The 22,926-nt window shown below is 48.8% G+C and overlaps 1 protein-coding gene across 2 annotated transcripts in view; it reads left to right on the forward strand.

Annotated features, from left to right (window-relative positions):
* Positions 1–20,211, forward strand: part of FXYD6 (FXYD domain containing ion transport regulator 6) — a 43,977-nt gene extending 23,766 nt beyond the window's left edge. For both annotated transcript variants that reach the window (XM_006161879.3, XM_006161878.3), the window contains exons 2-8: positions 13,456–13,518; positions 14,366–14,404; positions 14,504–14,578; positions 15,190–15,226; positions 15,911–15,960; positions 16,429–16,476; positions 18,987–20,211. In XM_006161879.3, coding sequence (XP_006161941.1) covers positions 13,461–13,518; positions 14,366–14,404; positions 14,504–14,578; positions 15,190–15,226; positions 15,911–15,960; positions 16,429–16,457 — 288 coding nt within the window. In that variant the 5' untranslated portion in view covers positions 13,456–13,460 and the 3' untranslated portion in view covers positions 16,458–16,476; positions 18,987–20,211. The remainder of the gene's footprint in view (positions 1–13,455; positions 13,519–14,365; positions 14,405–14,503; positions 14,579–15,189; positions 15,227–15,910; positions 15,961–16,428; positions 16,477–18,986) is intronic.
* The last annotated feature ends 2,715 nt before the right edge of the window (positions 20,212–22,926 follow it).

Genomic DNA, 22,926 nt, shown 5'->3' on the forward strand with positions numbered 1-22,926 from the left:
TCCCTAGGCATTGCTCAGCCTTCCCTGCTTCCCAGCCAGCCCCACCTGCCACCACTCAGGCAGTGGAGGCGTGTGTTCTGACCCAGGCCCCGGCCCTGACTAGCTGAATGAATCAGGTGCATCATCTGTTCTTTGGCTTCAACCTCCTTGAATAAAAAGAAAGAGCCTGCGTCTCTTGATGCCAGCTCCATCTGGTCAACCTCATGGTGTGGCTATCCTTATTCATACATAGGCGAGTCTTTTTTTTAGCAGGCTCCTTGGCTGCAAAGAGCTGGACACCTTATAGACTAAGTCATGCCTTCTGGCATTTAGCAACAGTCTAGGGTAACCAGGTAGCTTAAATCATGGGACCCAGGCAATCGGTGACTCCATAGAAGGGTCCCTTCCAGTACGTCCTGCCTGGTTTGGATCCTCATCTTCCCTGTGGGGCGCCCTGCCAGGACCCAGCTGTGCTGATCCCTTAAGTCACGTTAGGGATGGGCAGAGGCTGCAGGAAGGCAAGCAGGTGGGATGAGGGAGAAGGAGCCAGGTTTAGGGAGCAGGGGAAGCAGGGGGCTGGTAACGAGGCTTTACAGTAATGTGGAACCTCTATATTTTCAAGGGAGGAGGTTTCTGAGTTACTTTCACAGTAGCACTGGGTATTCTGCTCTACCTCTGCTGCCGTGACCAGGAAGAAGGCAGCATATTGCTCTATCATCAACCACTGGCTTCTCTTTCCGAGCAGTTTTACCCAGCAATTAAGTGAAATTATGTGACTCAATATGGAAAGATAATCACCGGAGGAACTTCTGATTGCTCTCTCCTGCACATGCTAGGAGCAAGTGTGCCCAGCAGGAGGGTCAGAGAGGACGATTAACATGCAGGAGCTGCTGCCACCCAAACACCAGCTGTTTACCAATGAGAGCGCCGTGGGGCTGCGGAAAGGGGCAGGAAGGGGACCGGAAACCGAATTCGTTCAGAATCCACTCTAGTGGAAGCAAAATGGAATTGGTCCCATTTCGCAGATCGGGCAAGGGGTGGAAATGAACTCAAAAGTCAGGGAGCAGAAGAATGAGGAGGGGCTCAGCACCTTCCACCTAGCACTGGGGACTTCTCAGGTGCCCTCTCTCCTCAGACCAGGATCTCAGGCCCCCAGGCAGGGTCTCAAGGCCTCAGCGTATGGACTGCCTCCCACAGGCCCAGTTCAACTCCTGCAACTTTGCCTACCTCTCTCTCTCTTAAGATCCCCCTCCTCTCCTCCAGCCCCTCCTTATACCCTGTGGCCTGGAAAAGATTCATCATTCTTACCACCTCTTTTTAAAAAGAATTATTTATTTAATTTTATTTATTATTATTACTTTTTTTTTTTTTCTATACGGAAGAGGGCTTAAACAAGCTTGTGCAAGTCATCATTCCTACCACCTCTTTTTAAAAAGAATGATTTATTTAATTTTATATATTATTATTACTTTTTTTTTTTTTCTATAGGGCACATGCATTCACCAGAGAGAGATTGGGGGGGCGGGGGTAGGAGGCGGTGGGGAGTGAGAAAGCAAGCCACCAGGTCCAGGACTCAAACTGTGGTCCGTGTGGGAGTCCAGTGCCTTAGCCATCAGGCCACCTGCTGGCCTCAGTACCACCTCTTAACCCCTAACTCCAGCCTCCCCAGGGAGCCCCACTTCCTTCCCTGGACAGAGGGAGGAATGTGTGGTCCTGGGAGGTGGGAGAGTGCCAAGGGGCATAGAAGGGGACTGAGTTTCCTGTGTGTGGTTGCAGTGAGACAAAGGCACTGTGTTCCTCAGGGGTTCTGTGTATGCCCTTGGCCCCCGGATCAGGGACCATGCCAGCGATACCCCCGCTGAGACTGACAAATAGGTTTAAGGCCTGAGGAGGCTTGCGCTGAGGCGTGGCTGGTGCAGCCCAGGCCTGGGCAGCAGCTGAAGGAGCAAGGCCTGGTGGCTTTTCAGACGTCCAACAGAGTTCCTTTCAGTACACAGTAACTCGATTGGGATGTTTTCTTTCTAATACAGAGAAGAGTTTGAGCTCTGTAACTGACACTCCAGGTCTTCCACAGCCTGATTCCAACCACCCCATCAGAATTCTACCACCTACCCCTGCCTGCTTTATTCGCTATCATGGAAGAAGTCTGATGATCAATGTGGCTGCTGTTCAGTTGCTGTCTCAGCCCTGCCTGTGCTGTGCAGGCTTTGCCAGGGGAAGGAGCTGTCTCTCTTGCTGAACCTCATTGGGAGTCCTTCCAGGGAAGCCCCTTCAGGCAGTCACTGTTGAATGAAGTGCCTTAAGGATCAACTCCAACTGAACTTGAATGGGATTGTCAACCCTCCTTTCCATGTCCCCCTCCCATCCTCCTCGCGTGGTTCAGCTGAAGTGTCAGCAGCTTCATGGGAACTTTCCAGGTTGCCTCCTGCATTCTCTGTCTCCCTTCTCCTTCCCTGCCCAGCTGGACTCCTGCTGAGCCAAGTCTCTACCCACTGGAGTTCTCACATTCGCTGATGTACCAGACCCTTTGCTTTTAAACCACCCTCTCCTTGGAAGCTGAATCTGTGTCTTGGTCATGCATTTACCTCTTGCTGAACCCAGAATAGTCTGGCCCTTTCTAGGAATTCATTCTTCGAGGAACTGACCTGAACCCGAGGATCTGTGGAGGTGATGGTTGGGGCTTAGGGGGAGCCACAGCAACAACCCGAGCTGCTAGCCATTGGGCCTAGTAGCCTGGAATGTTTGACCCATGCCTTTACTGCGCCCAGGAGGAGCCTGCTACGGTTTGGATAATGGTTTGTCTCTAAGAGTTGGTGTGCTGGGATTAAGTCCCCCACATAATGGCATTGGGCTGTGGTGAGACCTTTCAGAGGTGAAGTCCGGTGGGTGGTGTTTGGGTCATGGAGCCACCTCCCTCATGAATAGATGAATGCTGTCTTGTGAGAAGGCTTGAGTTCTGTGGGAAGCAGTGAGTTCCCCTGAGAGTGGATTGTTACAAAATTAACAGCGGCCCAGAGATCGCTCTCATCACCTACCTTTCTAGTTCACTCCACCGTGTCATGGTGCAGCCAGGGGCAGCCGCACACTCTTGCACTTTCCAGCTGCCAGAACAAGGAGCCAAACACATGTCTACTCTTTATCAATTTCCCTACCACTGTTTGTTTAAGAACACAATAACGGACTAGGACAGGGCCCTACAGGGCCCAAATAATCCCTCTCTGACTGGTCAGTGGACACTGTGGGGAACCTGGCCTGTTTGTCCTTAGATGCGAAGGCTTTTGTCTTTTCTTTGCCAGAAAGTGCACGTGCTCGCCAGAGAAAGGGACAGAGAGTGAGAGAGAAAGCACCCCCTCACTGGGGGAATGGTCATGCCGCAGGCCCTTTTCCATTTCTCCCACCTATCAGGATTGGGGGCATGCAGGCACTTGTTCCCAGTGTGTTTTTTAAGCCACCAGGGCCAGGATTTGAACCACATAGTGGGCCATGTTGGACCTGGCTCCCTTAACCACTAGGCTGTAAGGCTAACCAAGGACTTAAAGGCTTTTAATGTGCAGTTTTGCCCTTCCAAGTCTTGAGTCCATTCTCCCCCCTGGTTAAGCGAGGAGCAGATGTAATGTGAAGATGTACTTTGGAGATGAGACGTGGTCTGGGAAGTGGGAGTACACTTGGGGGGATTTCATAAATAGCAAGTGCTCAAAGTTGTTTTATTTCATACTTTGAAAAATGTATTTAGGATAGTATGACTGTCTAGATGATTGGAGGAACTTTCCATTATGAAATAATTGGTGCTAGGCCAGCCCATTGGCCTGGTTATTAAGAAAGCTAGCTCCCACTGCCAACCATCCCGTTGGAGCCCTGGACCTGGTGACAGTGGGATCACGGCAGGAAGGCCATGCCAGGTGTGTGTGCGTGCATGGCCAAAATCCCCAAACGGGGGAGAGATGGAGGAGGAGGGACTGTTTTGACTGTTCTTCAGTGGGGGTGCTTTCTCACTTTCTGTGTCTCTTGCTCTCTCTGTCTCTCTCTAGTGTGTGAGAGCACGCACACCCTCTCTGGGAAATTAATTAAATCAATCAATCAATCAATGAATCACAGTTTTGTTACTGTGGAATTTGAATTTCAAGAAGGAAAGAAAATCATTCCATCATTCACAGCCCCTCTCGCCCTACCAAGCAGTACCTAAAAACAAAACATAAAACAGGACCTAACAAAACCTGTAAGAAGAAACTAGCACTGGGTTATGCGAAGTGTCAGCAGAGTTGAAGCCAGAGTTGCTCTTAGGATGAGGATCAGTTGATATCACTGCATTCTGGAGATGAAGTGCTGAGCCCAGCAAGGTGGGGGAGCCAAACCTAAGACTCTTACCTCGTGTTCAGGACCCTGGAGAAGGGGCTAACAGGGTCCGAGGTTGGTATTTGCTGCCTTCAGTCTCCATGAAAAAATGAAACAAAATTTTCCCTAGGGAAAATTCCACTTCTACATTCCACTGTGGGACTGTCAATTTCCCACAGATTAAAATCTAGTATATATGAGCTCACAATCAAAGATTCTAAACACACGAGGGACCAGCAGTTGGCGTAATGGCTATGTCGCTAGACTTCCATATAGTCAACTGTGGTTCAAGTCCTGGACCTCGTGGCTTAAACTCATGCTGGGCATGTGTGCATGCATGCCCAAGATCCCAAGAGGAGAATGGAGGAGAAGGGATTGCGGCCTGGCCATCCCCCCTGGGGGGTGATTTCTCACTTTCTGTCTCTGTTTCTCTCTGTCTTTCTGGCAAGAGCACAGCCCTATAGCAAAACCCTCTCCAAAAAGAAAAAAAAAAAAAAGATTCTAAGCACAGAAAAAAACAAGTTTCTGTGATGGAGAGGCATAGAAGCAGTAACAAATAGATTTAGATCTCCCAAGGATTCAAGATTTTAGAATTATTGGATATAAAATAACAATGAGGGAAATGTTGAAAGAAAGAAAAAACAAGGGCAAGAAAATGAGCAAGCAACAAAGACTAACACAAATGACCAAGCAATTTTAAAAGGACCAAATAGAACATTTAGAAATAAAGAATTATTTTAGTCTTTTGTGTTTCTAATAGCAGAAATACTGGAGTCTGGGTAATTTATAAGAATAGATATTTAAACCTTACAGTTTTGAGGTCCAAGGTACAGGGGCGATATTTGGAGAGAGTTTTCTTGCTGGTGGATAACATGGGGGGCCTCACGTGGTGAGAGAGCAGAATATGTCTGAGTCTGTGTATCTACTCTGGTCTTGTTCCCTTTTCTTATAAACCAAATAGTATTTTAGGATGGGAGGCTCACCCTGATAACCTTATCTAATCCTAATCACTTCTTAGAGACTTCACCTCTTAATCCCATAGTTGGATTCAGTTCCTTGTCCCGTTAATACCTTCACGATATCTCACCAAATTTTGACATATACATTTTCAGGGGACATATTCAAACCACAGCAGTAGTATAGTCATTGAAATAGAAAATTAAACAGATGTATTAAACAGCAGATAAAACGTGATTAAGAGGGAAACCAACAAAAAGGAAATAAATCTGAAACAATTACCCAGAATGTAGCACAGAGAGAAAAGGGAGTGAAAAATATAAAAGAGAAGTTGAGTGATGTGAAGACTAGAATGAGAATATCTGACATCTTTCTTTTTTTCTTTCTCTTTCTTTCTTTTTCTCAAGAGATTCTTTTGCTATAGGGCACATGTGTTTGCTGGAGAGACAGACAGAAAGTGAGAAATCACTCTTTAGGGGGAATGGCCATGCTGCAATCCCTTTTCCCCCATTCTCCTCTCAGGATTTTGGTCATGCATGCACGCACACATGAGCCCAGCGAGAGTTTTAAGCTATTGGTCCTGGGACCCGAACAGTTGTTGACTACATGACATCCAGTGATGTAATCATTACACCATCTGCCGGTCCCCTGACATTTCTAACCATAGTCTCAGAAAGAGTAAGTAGAGAAAATGGAGGAGAGGCAATATTTGAAGAGATGATGGTTGATAGTTTTTAATTGCTGAAAGAGATGACTCTACAGGTAAGCAAAACACAACAGGATACATAGAAATAAATCTACATTTAGACTATAGTTTAATGGAATTCAGAGCACTAACACAAAAAGAAGAAATTAAAACAAGTAGAAGATAGAACATGTTTAAAGGAAGACAATAAGCAACAGACTTCTCAGCAGCTATAATGGAAAGCAAAAAGCAGTGGAACGACATTTTCAAAGTACAGACTAAATATAATTATCAACCTATAATTGTGCACATGACCAAATTACTTTTCAACGATAATGTATTCGTTTTCTATGGCTGCATGATGGGGCTGTCAGTTTTCCATACGTTAAAACGCAGCATATATAACCTCACAATCAAAGATTACCAGACACAGGAAAAAGCAAGTCATTATGCTTGAGAGACACAGAAATAAAAAAATAGATTTAGGCCTTCAAGGATTTATGCCTTTAGAATGATCAAATACAGAATATAAAATACCTGGGAAATGTTGAAAGAAATTATCACAAATTTAGCAGCTTAAAACAACGTATGTTTATTACCTCTTTTTTTTTTTTTTTTTTTTTTTTTTTTTTAAGTCAGAAGTCTAATACAGCTTAGCCGAATTCTTTTCTTCACCGAGCTACAGTGGAGGTATTTGCTAGAGTTTTGTCTGATAGAAGATTGACTGGGAAAAGATTTGCTTCCAGACTCCCTGGGGTTGCTGGCAGAATTTGTCTTGTGACGGAAAGTGGAGATCCCCAGTTTTCTTGCTGGTTGTTGGCTAGGGGCTGTGCTCAGTTGCTTTCTACAATTTCTTGCCATGTGGACTTCTCCACAGGCCTTCTTCCAATATGGCAGCTTACTTGTCGATTCAGCAAGGGGAAAAATTCTCTTGCTTTTGTTTGTCAACAGTGAGTGTTGTGTGGTATCATTTGTATGACATTCTAGTAGCTTTGCCATATTCTGTTGGTTAAAAGGAAGTTGCAGCTCCTATCTGCGTTCAAGGAGAGCAGATTTCACACAGGCTTGAATACTGTCTTAGTCTGTTGCTGTGTTGCTCAACAGAAATACCTGAGACTGGTGCTTTATAAAAAAAAAAAGAAATGGAGGTTTATTCAGTGCACCCTTCTGGAGGCTGGAAAGCCCAAAGGTGTGTGGCCAGCATCGGGCTAGCTTCCATCGGGCTAGCTACATTACAACATGACTGACAGCAGCAGAGAGAGATGTGAGCACATGGGAAGAGAGGAAATGTAATTCCTACTTGATCTGTTTGTCTATCCTGTGCCCCCAGCTGATTAGATGGTGCCCTTCTATCAGGTCATATCTGTTAAAGGTCTCACTCCCTCCCAAAGCCACACTGCAGACAGCTTCTGGAAATTGAACCTTTGGGGGATAAACCATTATCTAAACCATAACACACAAGAAGGTTAACATTATTGGGGATTATTTCAGGGTCTCTCCACCACAAAGGTAAAATGAAAACCTTTTCAGATCAACAAAAGCAGAGCTTGTAACTAATAGATCTTTATTAAAGAAAATGCTACAAGTTTTGCAGGATTAAAGAAAAGGGCCTAAAGGATAGCTGGAATTTTAAAAGATTAGTGGACAAATCAGAAATATGTTGTACTAGTTATCAGTTACTGCATAACAAATTATTCCAATTCAGCAGCTTAAAACAACACTTTCAAAACATTAGAAGACTTTCATTTGAAGTGAATAAGACTGTGTCTATGTGTGTATGTCTGTGTGTGTTTCATGTGTCCCCATCATCATTGCTTCTATTCTGTGCTTCACTGGAAGTCCTAGCCACTGCACCAAGTCAAGAAATGAACAGTGCAAGAACTGGAAAGAAAAAGAATACCGTAACATTATAGGCAATATGTCTACAGGAAAAAAAAAAGGATTTATAGGTAAATTATTAGAAATAACTAAAGAACCTAATAAGATTATTTAAGATCAGTCTATAGAAATCAAGTAATTGCTTTTCTTTGTACCCAGCAACAATTAGAAAACATACACAAGCGATAACATTAAAGTAGCAATACAATTATAAAGTTTCTAGAAATAAATATGACAGATGTACAAAACCTCTATGAAAGCATTTATGAAACTTGATTAGAAAGCATCAAAAAGGACCTAAACAAATGAGAAGAGAGAGAGGACATGCAAGATCAGAAACGTGTCAGTTCTCCCCAAGTTGTTCTATAGATAATCCATTGAAATTCCCATGAACGGGACCAGCAGTTAGCGTAATGGCTATGTCGCTGGACTCCCATGTAGTCAACTGCGGTTTGAGTCTCGGACCCGGTGGCTTAAACTCACGCTGGGCGCATGTGTGTGCATGCCCAAGATCCCGAGAGGAGAATGGAGGAGAAGGGATTGCAGTGTGGCCATCCCCTCTGGGGGGTGATTTCTCCCTTTCTATCTCTCTGTCTCTCTCTGTCTTTCCAGCGAGCGCACGTGCCCAATAAGAAAAATCCAAAAACAAACAAACAAAAAAAAGAAATTCCCATGAAAATCACAGAAGTTTTGGTGAATTGGACAAGATAATTCCAAAATGTTTATGTAAGAGCAAAAGAACAGTGAACACATCTCTGAAGAAAAAGAAGAGAGAAGATTAAAGTTTCTCCTACCACATGACAAGATTACTATAAAGCTTTAGTAACTAAGATATTGTTATTTTAATGTGAGTACAGACAAACTGATCCAAAGAGAAAGCCTAGAAACAGACCCACACCTAAATAGAAACCAGATATATGACAAAAGTGGTGTTATACATCATGAGGAAAGGGAAGGGAGTGTCAACAAATGGTGGCAAGACAACTGGTTATCAATAGGGAAAAAGTAAACTTAGATCCCTACCTCACACCAGATACAAACATTCTAGATGGACTAAAGATTTTACTTTAAAAGACAAAGCTTAAGATGTTTCAAGTGAAAATTCCTTCTGACTTCAAAAATGAGAAAAAATATATTAAGACACAAAAAATTTTTGTATTTAGTTATGTTAGAATTAAGGAGTTTTGTTCATCAAAAGATCATTTTAAAAAGTGAAAAGACAAGCCACCAGTTGGTAGGAGATACTTGGAATACTTAATGACAAAGGTTAAGTAACTAGAACAAAAATGTAGCAATAATAATTATAAGTCAAGTCATTTTTTTAAATGGGCAAAAGACACAAAAGACACATCACTGATGAAGAAATAGGAATGGCATAGAAACACAAGCGCACCACCACTGCTAAGCGTTCCAATTAAGACCACGTTTTATGCCTCTAGATTGACCAAAATTAAGATGTCTGACAATACTGACGACGATGCAGAGTAATGAGAACAGTTAAGCCCAGCTGGTGGGATGCTAACGGGATGACCAGTCGGGAAACGATTTGAAATTGTTGGGTAAAGTTGGCGATTTGCATACTGTACAACTTCACTTCTAGGCTATTCTTTAGAACACAGTATTTTTCATACTCTAGAGTGTGGCCCATCAAGGTGCCATGTCTTTTTTCTTTTTTTAATTTTATTTTTAAGGAAATAGAATAGAAAAGTTTCCAATACCTTATTCATAATAAGGGTAATTGTTGTTCTGAGATACGGTTGTTTCTGGTGTACATAAATGTGTATTTGTATAGGGTTGCTATGTAAAATTATTTCTCATGGGAGTGGTGGTCAGAATTGATGCAGTGCCTACAGGATTCTTCCATGTGTGTTGGGCAATATACACAAAAATGTTCACACCGTATTATTTATAATAGCACAAAATTGGGGGGAAGAAACAAGTATCCTCTGACAGGAGACTGGATCAGTCCATGATAATTTAATACCTGCACCATGGAGTATTATGCAGCACTGAAAAGGAATGAACTATGGTTACTTGTGATAGTATGGATAATCAGAGAAGCATAAGATTGGGGGCAGGCAGATGGTGTGGTGGTAAAGGTGCTGGACTCTCACGTGGTCGACATGTGACTTGCTTTCTCTCTGGCTCTGGTGAGTTTATGTGTCCCTATAGCAAATTCAAAAAAATACATATATGTATATATTTAAAAAGCTACCCAGGGGCCTACCAAAGATAACCTCATTAGCATGCCTCAGATATGGTCCAAAGGCCTTGCAATGAATAATGTAAGACACTAACAGGCTCTGTGCCAGGAGCCCAGGCAAAGACCAAATAAATATTTATGTAACTGTGTTATGTATAATTTGGTTTTCATTCACACTTCCTGGCTTATGTATATTTGGTCTTTGTCCTTGGTTTTTGAAACTTCTCAAGGCATGCCACAGAACTGGCCAAAACAAATTAAGGCCCTTGAGGCCAGCAGGTGATTTTTAAGGTGATGGACTTCCACATGGCTGCACATGGTTGGAGTCCCAGACTTAGAAACTTGCTTTTCATTTTCCCTCTCTCTGTTTCACTCTGGTCAAATTAAAATAAATAAATAAATACAGTTAAATAAATGATTTAACAATGATTTTTACAAAAGAAACATAATATCGAACAACAATAAAAAAGACTATTAACTACATTATATATTTATAAAGTTCAAAAAAGCTACACTGAACAATAACTGATTCATATCTATGTATGTGTTAAATACATTTTTAAAAAGAGCAAGATGTCTGGAAGACTATTCGGCCATTAAAAGGAATAAAGTACTAGGCTAGCCAGTGGCATGGTGGTTAATGTGTTGGACTCCCACATGGCCAACTGTAGTTCTAATCCTGAACCCGGTGGCTTGAAAAATCATGCTGGGCTCGTGTGTGTGCACGCCCCAAATCCTGAGAGAATGGAGGGGAAGGGATTGCATCATGGCCATTCCCCTAGGGGGTGATTTCTCACTTTCCCTCTCTCTGTTTCCTGTGAACACAGTGACTATGGTGAAAACCTAAAAAAAAAAAAAAAAAAAAAAAAAAACCAGGGCATATTACAACACAGATGAACCTTGAAAACATGTTCAGTAAAAGCCAGACACGAAAGGCCATGTGCTGTATAATTCCGTGTATATGAGATGTCCCAAAGAGGCAGCCTGTAGAGACAGAAAATAGGTCGGTCGTCAGGGGTGGGAGAAGTAGGGAGAGTGGAGTGCGTGCTGACGGGCGCAGGGCTGATGTGGGGATAATAAATAACCCGAGTTAGTGCTGATGGTCCCACACGTTGCAAATATACTAAGCACCATTGGTTTGTACACTTTAAAATGGTAAATTTCATGGTACGTGAGTTATATATTTTCAAGAGTTGCAATCCACCATCTTCTTTATTTTAAAAAGAATTATTTTGTTTAACTTTATTTACTTTTATTTTTTTTCCAGAGAGGGACAGAGTGAGCAAGAAAGAGAGAGAATGAGAGAAAGTGAGAAAGCAAGCTGCCAGGTACAGGATTCGAACCATGGTTGGCCATGTGGGAATCCAGAGCCTTTAGCCACCACGCCACCAACCAGCCCTAATCCACCATCTTCTTTAAGTGCACAATACCATATTGTTAATTATAGACACAGTGCAGTACTGCAGATCTCTGAAATTTGCTCAGTTTACATAACTGAAAATTTTGTTGTTTTAGTCTTGCTATAGGGCGTGTGTGCTCACCAGAGACAGAGACAAAGAGAGGAACAGTGAGAAATCACTCCGCAGTCATCCGTGGAGGGGGGTGGTGGCTACAGCACAATCCCTTCTCTAGTCTCCTCTTGGGATTTTGGACACACATGTTCGTGCACCTGGCGTGTTTTTAAGCTGCTGGGTCTGGGACTAGAACTGCACAGTCAGTCATGTGGGATCCAGTGCCTTAACCTCCATGCCACTGAGTGACCCACATAACTGACGTTATATACCCACTGATTAGCAACTTTTTAAAAAGGAGAGCAAGGGGATGATGAAGCATGTGTGTTTATAGATTTGGGAAACCAATGTCCTGTGGGAGAGAGGCAGGAGGTTGGGAGGAGGAAAACACATTGAATGCCACAGTGTTTGTAAAGTTCTAATTCTTAAGTTACTTGTGGGTGCTTATCTTATTACGGTGCTTCATGATGTTGTATAAAATACCATGTCAGATTTAAAAGACATACACATGTGAAATGAGACAACATTGTAAGCGAATGACTGTCTTTTGGGGAAGGCTTTTAGAGTCCCAGGCTTGTGCCTGGCGGGGCTCTGGGTGCAATTATACTGACCCCTGGTGGCTGAGTGGTGCAGGGCAGCCGAGCTGCTGGTTCAGGCTGGGCCCAGGGAAGGTAGCATGTGACCTTGATCAAAGTAAGCGTTGCCCTGGCCTCCAGACAGTTGTCCGGGCATCAGGCCATTACTGTTTCACTATCCGTGGAAAGAGCAAACAGCCTTGGGCTTTCTGGTCTGGGTTCCCTTCTCTGGCTCTTTCCGACACCCTCTTAAGCCCAGGTGTGAGGTATGTATACCTCCACTGAAATCTATCCCTGGGTGGGACCAACTGGCCCTGCCTTCGGCCTCCACCCACCTGAAGACCAGGGCTCAACAAGCGCCTGAGCAGAGGTTCCACATCTGGGGAAGGAGAGCCTGAGCCCAGAAAGCAGTCTCCTAACTCCCTTGGTAGAATCCAACTGCCTTTCTGGAGGTTATGAACTAAAGCCTGTGGGGAGCACTTGATGTGGGTGCTTTGGAGTGTGGTGTGAGGGGAAACTTAAGGGAGTGTCAGCATTTCAGAGTTTACTGTAAGAGAGTGCTGTCAATGCAAGTCCTCCTTCCCACCCACTGACTGGACCCCACCGATACTAACAAAAATTTGTTTCTCTCTCTTCCTTCCTTAAATTTGCCAAAGGGTGTGTTCACTTACCAGAGAAACAGAGAGAGGAAGGAGAAAGCATCTCCCAGTGGGTCATGGTATACTGCAATCCCTTCTCCATTTCTCTGTCCTGTTGGGATTTGGGGCATATTTGCACATGTACCTGGTATGTTTTTCCAGCTTCCCAGTTCAGGACTTGAACCATGGTTGGCCATGTGAAATCTGGCTTCCCTAACCACTAGACAACAGGACTGCCCTAAGAAGAATTTCCAACAGTAGGTGTGGGCTATGGAACAGGAAGGCCAGGGGGTCCCAGGCATCTTAATGAAGCAGAGATGGCCACAGAGGAGGCCCTGGATAGGTGGCCATGGATGGACTCACCTCCAGGGCCCTCAGGGATCTTGGCCTCCACCCCAGAGGCAGTGTGGTAGCGGAGTGAGTTGCTAAGCCTGGTGGGGCCCTGCTGTCACTCTGGCATGTGTCATTTAACCCCTAAGTAGCACTTCTTCGCCTGCAACGTGGCTTAGTCATAGTTCCCACTGACTGCACTGTGTAGTCGAGTTCATTGACTGAATGCACGTTCTTCTGTAAGAGCCTGACAGACGTTAACGCCTTCTGCTCAGGTGGTTTGGCCTCGTGCTGAGAGCAGAGCTGGGCATTCGTGGTTGCCGTGGAGTTCTATCCAGAGACTCATTTTTCCCTCCTCTGTCCCCAGACGCCATGGAGGTGGTGCTGATCTTTCTATGCAGCCTGCTGGCCCCCACGGTTCTGGCCAGTGGTGAGTACCCCTGTAAGACCTGGCCGTGGCACCATGGCAGCCACAGCCCTTTCGGGTGGGCACCTTGGCCCTCGGGACATTAGGCTGGGGGCTCTCAGGTTCTTCTGTGTGGCCAGGGGCCCCTCCCTTTGGTCCACCTCCCCTACGAGGCCTGCAGGGTCCGCCTTTAAGCCCTCTGGCCCACCATGCACCTTGGCTGAACTTTGGGACTCAGATCTGCCTATCAGCCTCTAGCTCATAACTCTCCATCATAACTGGCCTCGTCCAAGTCACAAAACCCACCTCAGCCTCAGTTTCCCCATCTGTCTCAGAGGAGAATAGGCCTGGCCTTTGGGGGGGATGAGGTAAGAATCAAAAGGGGCCATCCGGGGAATGGGCTTGGCACAGAACTTCCCTGGCCCAGAGCCGCGTCCACTCTGGTTCTCAGTGGCCCTGCCTGGTAGCCCTGCTTCTCCAGGTAGCTCTGCCTCTCAGGCAGCCCTTTATGGGCACCGGGCTGTGTGAGGCCAGGTCACATATTTGGGGCCAGGCTATGTAGCTGTCTCTCTTGTGACCGTGTATTTTTTTTTTTTTTGAGAGATTTTCACTGTAGGGCGCGTGCGCTCGCCAGACAGACAGAGAGAGACATAGAGACAGAAAGCGAGAAATCACCCACCAGGGGGGATGGTCACGCCGCAATCCCTTCTCCTCCATTCTCCTCTCGGGATCTTGGGCACGCACGCACACGCGCCCGGCGTGAGTTTTAAGCCACCGGGTCCGGGACACGAACTGCAGTCGACTACGTGGGAGTCCAGCGACATAGCCATTATGCTAACTGCTGGTTCCCCGTGTTTGTTTATTTTTGCAGCAACTGAGCAGGAGCAAGAAAAGGACCCTTTTCATTATGGTGAGTGAAAGCGCCCTACAGGTGGAGCACAGCCAATCCAGGGAGGGTCAGACGTCCTCTCCCGGCCCACTCCCATCTCGCCCCCTGCTTCCTTTGCAGACTACCAGACCCTGAGGATCGGAGGCCTGGTGTTTGCTGTGGTCCTCTTCTCTGTTGGGATCCTCCTCATCCTCAGTAAGTTCGTTCCTTTCAGTAAGAAGGTGAGACCAGCCTCGTAGCACAGCAGTTAAGCCCTGTGCGTAGGGAGCTGGATCACTGGCTGATCGTGGTTCAGATCCTGGCCCTGGTTGGGTGTATGTACCCCAAATCCTAATGGAGTGAAGACATGGAGGAAGAGGGCTTGTGGCATGACACTCCTCATTGAGGGTGCTTTCTCCCTTTCTATGGTGAGCATACCTGCTCTGTGGCAAGAAAAAGAACAAAAGAGAAAGGAAGGGTGGGGTTGTGGTCCCAGCGCTGTGTTGTAGGGTGAGTGGGCTGGTCACAGGCGGTAGGACATGAGCAGTGTCCCTGGGGTGCTCTGAAGGCTGTGCCCCATGGCTTTTTCCCCTGCGGAAGCCTGGTCTCCCCAGAGCCCGGGACTTGTGCAATCAAATGCACTGTGGTGGGGAATCTGTCCACGCTACTGAATGTCCTACCCTGGCTCCTAGGATTGCCGCTGGCAGCTGGGCAGGCGTGCACTTTGCAGGTCCCCCAGCCCACACAGACTCCCAGGGTAGCCCTGCTGGGGCCAAGCCAGCCACGTGGCCTTGGATTCTTTTTTTCTTTCTTCTTTTGCCTTTCAGGTCGCAGGTGCAAGTGCAGTTTCAATCAGAAGCCCCGGTAAGGCTGCCATGGTGGTGGACACCTGGGTGACACTCGGAGGGACAGGAAGGGGCCCCTGGTTGACCCCAGTGCTCACCGGATTCTTATCTTGGAAAGAGAATGTGGGTGTTGGGGACTCAGAGTTGACATCCGAGGACTGGCAGGCAGATGCTGGGGCGAAACCTTGAGGGAGAGATTCCTGCTTTCTTCTAATGTATTCAGGGTGTGGGGAAGTCAGTGAGAAGGTGCTAGAACCTTGTCTGGAGGCCTTTAGACACTGGACTTGGGAGAAGAAAAGCAGAGGGCCTTGTGGCCCCTGCAGGACCTGGGACAGTGCGGCTCGGGGCTCTGTGAGCTAAGACACATGGACTCCCTCCACCCACATAAAGGCCACACCCCATTAACCCACACTGGTCAAGGGTAACTGACCTGAGGAGCTCCGTCTGTCAGGACACGCCAAGCTCCCGCACAGCCTGGCCCACCCTCCAGGGCTGAGGTCTACAGGCTCCAGTGAGGAAGGGTGCTGTGAATGCTCTCCGACTCTGTCACCTTCTGTCCCACATGTGCTGTGGGTGAGAATGCTCAAGTCCCCCCAGGACCTGGTAGGCTGACCCTCAGCATTCCTGGCCCAGCGAGCAGAGCAGTGACACTGTATTGTCTCTGCTAAGTCCTCTGACAAGTCTGTGTCTCTTCCTCTCCCAGGGCTCCAGGAGACGAGGAAGCCCAAGCGGAGACCCTCATCACCTCGAATGGTAATGCCGTGTCCCCTGCCAGGTGGAACAGAGGGAGCGGGAGAGGGTCCTCGTGCACTCAGGGACAGACTGTCACCTGGACCATGGCCACCCTACAGGCAGCTCCCTTAGTGCCAGGAGGGGACTCTACAGGGCCCTTCATCAACCAGCAAGCTATTCTAGTGCCACCCGCTATTGACAGATCATCGGGTTGGGCAGAAACCCCATTGTGTAAGGAGCCCAGGCCCCACAAGGTGGGCTGCACTGTCCCCATTTTACAACTGAGGGACTCAGGCCAAGGAACATGCCCATGTCTCTGTACCAGCCAGAAGCAGGGCGAGGGTTTGTGCCCGTGTCTGTGTGACTCTGAGTCCCACGTGTCACCTCTCCACTCCCCCAGCCTCAGGACTAGGCGCAGCTGCTGCAGGGGTGGACCCCTGGGTGAGGGAGGCGTCTGTTCACTGTGACCTTCTCTGGTTTTCCTTCCAGCAACGGAGCCCCAGAAAGCAGAGAACTGAAGTGCAGCTCGGGCGGAAGGTGAGGTGCCCTCTGCATAGGTCTGCTCCTGTCACCACCCCTGTCTTCATCCAGGCCTGGGTGGGGGAGTCAGCCAGGACGTCCTGGGCTAGCCTTTGCAGGGGACACAGCTTTTGTGATGAGCCCTGCAAGCCCGACCAGGACTGGAGACAGTGAGGTATTCCGTGCATGGGCACAGTGGACACTAGGAAATGCCACCACGCAGGCCAGTGTCAGGCTCATGCTGGCATCCCAGCTGCCACACGGGTACAACCTGGGAGAACATTAGTGAAATGCTCCTCAGGAAAGTAGCCTGAAGACGAGGGCTTCCAGTGGTGATTCAGAAAGCACCTTAGGGCCGCTTCCTTCCTTCCTTCCTTTATTTGTTTATTTATTTTAATTTGTTGTAAGATGCATGCACTTGGCAGAGAGACAGAGAGAGAGAAGGAAAGTGACATTTCTCCCCAGAGGTGAAGACCATGCTGCAATCTCTTCCCCATTCCCCTTGGGATTTTGGATACGTGCACATTCACCTGGCACATTTCTCGAGGTGCTGGGTCTGGGATTCCAACTGTGCAGGTGGCCATGAGGGACCTAGCTGTCTTAACCACCACCTTACCAGCTGGCCCACCTTAGGGCCATTTTTTCCGTTTTTTTTTTTTGGAGAGATTTTCACTGTAGGGCGCTTGTGCTCGCCAGACAGACAGAGAGAGACATAGAGACAGAAAGCGAGAAATCACCCCCCAGGGGGGATGGTCACGCCGCAATCCCTTCTCCTCCATTCTCCTCTCGGGATCTTGGGCACGCACGCACACGCGCCCGGCGTGAGTTTTAAGCCACCGGGTCCGGGACACGAACTGCGGTCAACTACGTGGGAGTCCAGTGACATAGCCATTACGCTAACTGCTGGTTCCCCATTTTTTCCTTTTTTAGAGAGATTTTTGCCATAAGGCACATATGCTTGCCAGAGACACAGAGAGAGACAGAGAGAGGAAAAGCGAGAAATCACCCCCCAGGGGGGATGGTCACGCCGCAATCCCTTCTCCTCCATTCTCCTCTCAGGATTTTGGGCATGCACGCACATGCACCCGGCATGAGTTTCAAGCCACCAGGTCTAGGACTCGAACTACAGTCGGCCACATTGAGGACCAGTGTCTCAACCACTACGCCACCTGCCAGCCCCTCCTGGGTGCCGTTCTGTCCCTCTCCCAGCCCAGGGTGGCAGAGTGGGGCTCATGGCTCATCTGCTGGATGGGGCTCTGGAAGTTACTCAGTAATGGCTGGAGCTTGAGGTCATCATCGCGCCGTCAGGAGGTGGTGATGCTGCTGGTGGCCGTGTCCTGTGCATTTGTCACAGCAGGCAGGTCAGGCAAATCTTTGAAAATATGGGGAGTGGGGGTTCAAAAAGAGGCAGCCTTGGGACCAGCAGCTGGCGTAATGGCTATATCGCTGAACTCCCATGTAGTTGACTACAGTTCGAGCCCTGGACCCAGTGGCTTAAACTCATGCTGTGCGTGCCCAAGATCCGGAGAGGAGAATGGAGGAGAAGGGATTGTCTCTGTCTGTCTTTCTGGCAAGCACACACACCCTATAGCAAAAACCTCTCCAAAAAAAAAAAAAAAAAGAGGGAGCCTTGAAATGAAATGGTCTTTTTTTCTAAAACAGTCTTTCTCAGAAACCCCTTTCTCTGAAGTCTCAGGACTATGAGCAACTAGTGGGGAGGTGGGTCCCTGGCTGAATCGTGGTCCTTTCCACGTCTGCCAGGCTCTAGCCCACTCCCCGACCCCACAGAGAACCTTCCCCGAGGTCACCCCCCGTGCCTTTGTCTCCTCCCTCTGCATCTCTGGCGTGTCCTCCTCCCTTCCCCAGAAGGGATGTCAGGACCAGCAGGTGGCATAGTGGTTAAGGCTCTGGATTTCCACATGGTCGACAGTGGTTCGAGTCCTGGATCCAGTGGCTTGAAGATCACATTGGGCACACGTGCATTCATGCTCAAAGTCCCTAGAGGAGGATGGAAAAGGGATTGCAAAATGGCCACCCCTCCTGGTGTGTGTGTGTGTGTGTGTGTGTGTGTGTGTGTGTGTGAGATTTCTTACTTTCCCTTTCTCTATCTCTTTCTCTCTCTCTCCCCAGCGAGCACATGTGCCCTGTGGCAAAAACCTTAAATAAAAAAAGATGTCATCCAGGAATTCCATCCAGGCAAGGGGGCTATGCTAAAGATCAGGGGAGACCAGGTTAAGAGAGCTGAAAGGAGCCCAAGTTTAGTTTAATTTAGTGTATGTATTTTCCAGAGGGTGGGAGAAGGAGAAACCACCCCAAATCAGGCAGGATGCACCTCAGTCCCTTCTCCTCATTTCTCTACCCTGTCAGGATTTCGGAAACCCCCACACGTCTACCTGGTTTATTTTCAAACCGCTGATGCCAGGATTTGAACTATGTGGTCAGCCATGTGGGACCTGGTCCTCTTAACTACTAGACCATGGGGCTAGACCCACAAATTTGATTTGAACTTGAACCCTCTTCCTCCTCAGCCTCCGGAACCTGAGGCTGCTCCTCGACCCTTAGATGAAGATGTTGATGCTTAAGAAAACCGGCCACTTCGGCGACCTTTCCCAGGAGAAGCCAAGAACCTGCGTGTCCCCTGTGCCCGTCCCGCCCCCAGCCCCCTTCCTCACTCAGCGATGCGGCCACACTAACCTCCCCGCCGCAGCCTGCCGTCTGTCCCGCTCCAGTAATTGTCTGTGTGTCTGTCTGTGTGTTTGCTGACTGTGGTCTTCGTGGCTACCTGTCCGTGGATGGTACCGTGTTAGTGAACTGTGGCCTCGCTTCCTGGGCGGGGGCTGAGCCCCGCAGCCATCTGCTCCTCCCTGCCCCCTGCCCTCCCTCACCTCCTGCTCCTAGGAGTCAGCTTTCTCCCTGAGGGCCCAGCCCCTTCTCTTGATGTAGGGATGGTGTAGGGTAGGAGCGTGGCGGGAGTCTTCAGGCGTCTTGGGACCTGGAAGGTTTGCATCCCCTTTATCTAATCACCCTCATGGACTTTCTTACTCCTCCCTGCTCCTACGGGAAGCTCACTTCCATATCCGCAGCCTGCCCTGCCCTGAGTCTGTGCCGAAGGTCTCTTAGCAGTCGGAGTCCTCTGTGGTCGTTTTCCTCCTGGGGGATTCCACTGCAGGTTCCTCCCGCCTTGCCCCTTTGCAGAGCGCACAGGGGTTCCAGGCCCGGGGCTTCCACTCTGCCCTGGGGAATGTGCCCCTTGCATATGTTCTCAGCAATAATGCCACGGGCTCTGGAGCCCCACCCCGCCACCTCCCCTGCTCCCCAGACTTCTAGCTGCAGCCCGGCGCATCTGGACCCCTGCTCCCACCCTGAAGCTGGGTCTCTGGCAGGCGCCGACCGAGGGAGTCCCATTCTCTTGGAGCCCGCACCCTGCCATGGGCAGCGGGCAGTCAGGCCCTTTGCTTCTCTGCCCTCAGCCCCTGGGCTGGCGGCAGCGATGGCACCCGTAGCCTTGGCTCAGCCCGTCAGGGGCCAGAACGGCACATGGGCAGTGGCTCCCAGGAGCTTGGGGCCCTGCAGTGGAGGGTATGGCGGGAGGTCGAATGTCATAGGGTGGACACTCAAGCTAGCTCCCCGCTCCTGTTCATCGTGTTCTCGTGGAAACTAACCACACCGTGCCGCCGTGCCCAGGACTGCTGTACTCCGTATTGTGATCTCTCCTCAACAGAACAAAGGAATAAATGCAGCACTTGTTTCCTAGCGGCTCTGACGCCTTTCCTTTCTGTAGAACTTGGGCTTTCTCGGGGCCAGGGGACTTCCAGGGGCAAAGGGAGCTGTCCTTGGTCTGCGGGAGGAAGCGAAGGCTGAAGGAGGCGGCCAGAGGAGGTTTATTTCAGCTGCCGAGTGTGTGTGTGCGCGCGTGTGTGTGTGTGTGTGTGTGTGTGTGTGTGTGTGTGCATAGTCCTATGTGGTATGTTGTGGGCAGGGCCTTGCCATGTCCTGTTCCTCCTGCCTCGGTCTCCCGAGTAGCTGGGACTGTGTCACACATCACAGAGCCCGGCTTTCATTTCAGCTGCTTTTGCAGGTAGCCTCTCCTGTTCCCTGCCCTTCCTCTGCCCTCCTCCACACCTTCCCTTCCTGCTCGCCCTTTCTCCTCCCCCCGCCTCCCTGCTCAGGCCTCTTCCTCCCTCCTCCCCAGGTCACTGGGCTCAGGCTCCATCTTGTAGTAGGACTTGTTTGCTGTGCACTACCTTGGAGAAAAACGAGTCACAACAGTTTGTCAAAGTACTGACCTGGGAGGAATGATTTATTTAGGGTTTTTTGTTTGTTTGTTTGTTTTTGCTATAGGGTGTATGTACTCCCTGGAGAGAGACAGAGAGCGAGAAAGAGAAAGCACTCCCCTAGGGGGATGGCCACACTGCGATCCTTTTCCTCCATTCTCCTTTCAGGATTTTGGACATGCATGCACACATGCCCGGAGTGATTTTCAAGCCGCTAGGTCTGGGATTTGAGCACACAGTCGGTCATGTGGGATCCAGCCGCCTGAACCTCCATGCTACCTTCTGGCCCAGGAAGAAACTACTTTAACTCTTCTCTTAGGTCACTTTTGGGGCCACTTCTAAGGGCTTGGAAAAAGGCATGGGTGGATCGCTTGGGCTATGCCAAAACCTTCTCCATCTTTCTGCGAAGCCCTCTAGGCTCAGCCGAGGGAGTTCCTTCTTTCTTGTGCTGCCCTCACACTTGGTTCCCGTCATCGTCTTCACGTGGAATACTCTGACGAGGGGTCAGGACAGTGGTGGCAGGCAGATCATGCCAACGTGTGTAGCAGCTGCAGTGACATAGCACATGAGATTGGGGGGCTGGGCTACCCAGAGTGTTCTCACAAAGACTTTCCAATTCAGTTTTTCATAAAGTACTGTCGCCAAACACAGCTGTGGCCACTCCCGCGTGGAAGTCGCCCCTATGCAGCGGGCAGAGACTATTGCTTGTTCTAACAAGAATGCCCTAGTGCATCGGGGTCTCCAGACAAGCGTCAGAGCCCACTTAGATGCCACTGGCTGTCCAGAGCTGCGCAGTGCCAGCGCCTCGGCTGGCCCAGCTGTCTGTCCCTGCCGCCCCTCAGACCCGCCTGGTGCCTGTCCTACCTCCTGCTCCTGCTTCCACCGTCAGCCCTCAGGTCTTCTCAAAGACTGAGGCTCATCGTTAAGATCAAGCTTGGCATGGTCGACTCAGTGATCATGGTGGGTAAAGACTCCGGTCACACTTCAACGTGGTACACAAGCTATTGACACTTGCTAGGTGCCAAGACATTCACAGACCTTGTGGCAATTTCACAGTGTGGCCAGATGGACATCCTTAAAAAGCTATGTGTATCGGGACCAGCAGATTGCATAATGGTTACGTCACTGGACTCCCAAGTAGTTGACCGGGGTTCGAGTTCAAGAACCAATAGCTTGAAACTAACCCTGGGTGCATGTGTGTGCCCAAAATCCTGAGAGGAGACTGGAGAAGAGGGGATTGCAGCGTGGCCATCCCCGTTGGGGGTGATTTCTCACTTTCTGTCTCTGGTGAGTGCACATGTCCTGTAGCAAAAACCTCAAAAAAAAACCCAAGATTGAGTGTCTGCCTTTATGAAAATCAAACATTAAACTTCAAAATAAGGGTAAGGAAGTTCAATGGGGAGGTCCCATTGTTTCCCGTAATAAAAGGGGATGACAGTTATTTCTAGCATATATGTTGAATAGTTATCCTTTTCCAAACTAAGTGGCTTAGGCTTAAGCCGCTTAGTTTTCCTCCCAGGAATCCAGCTCTAGGCTGAGGTAGGATAGTCCCGTATTTTGCAGACTCTGATACGTTTGTGAGTGTCCAGGCCACATAGCTGTGGCGGGAGGACCTGGGAGCAGCCCCAGGCTGGCTCTCACCGAAGCGCTGTATAGCAACGCCTCACTTCCTTTGGATGGAGGGAGGGGTGATCTGATGACTCACATGACTCATGTGACCACATCTGGAGTGTGACTGTCCCTTCAGGGCATTGCCTAGCTAGACTGTTCCAAGGAAGCCTCGTGGAGGTGAGTGGGCTGGAAACAAGACGCAGAGAGAACCGTCAAAGACAGAGACGGCCGATGTAGCGGTAGCCCCTGCGGACACTTACTGAACACGTCTTCTGTACTGGGCTAAGGACTCATGCGGGCCGACGTGCTCAGAACTCACAACCCTCTGTGATGGTGGCTCTGCTTCAGCGATGAGGAAACGGGCTCCATGGGCTCTGCCTGTGTCTACGCTGCTGGTGGCAAAATCAGTCTAGGCCCTGCGCCCCCGCACTCCCACCCCCTCACTCCCAGCTCCTGGCTAGCCTCATTCCCCAACAAGCAGGACCTCCAGGTAGCTCTGTGACCCTGGGGAAGCCGCGCATGCCTCAGTTTCCTCAGCTATAAGATGGACTGTCAATACCTTTCCTGCTGCCTCAGAGCCGAA

This window comes from Tupaia chinensis, unplaced genomic scaffold, assembly GCF_000334495.1.
Source record: "Tupaia chinensis unplaced genomic scaffold, TupChi_1.0 Scaffold139431_1, whole genome shotgun sequence".
Lineage (NCBI taxonomy): Eukaryota > Metazoa > Chordata > Mammalia > Scandentia > Tupaiidae > Tupaia > Tupaia belangeri.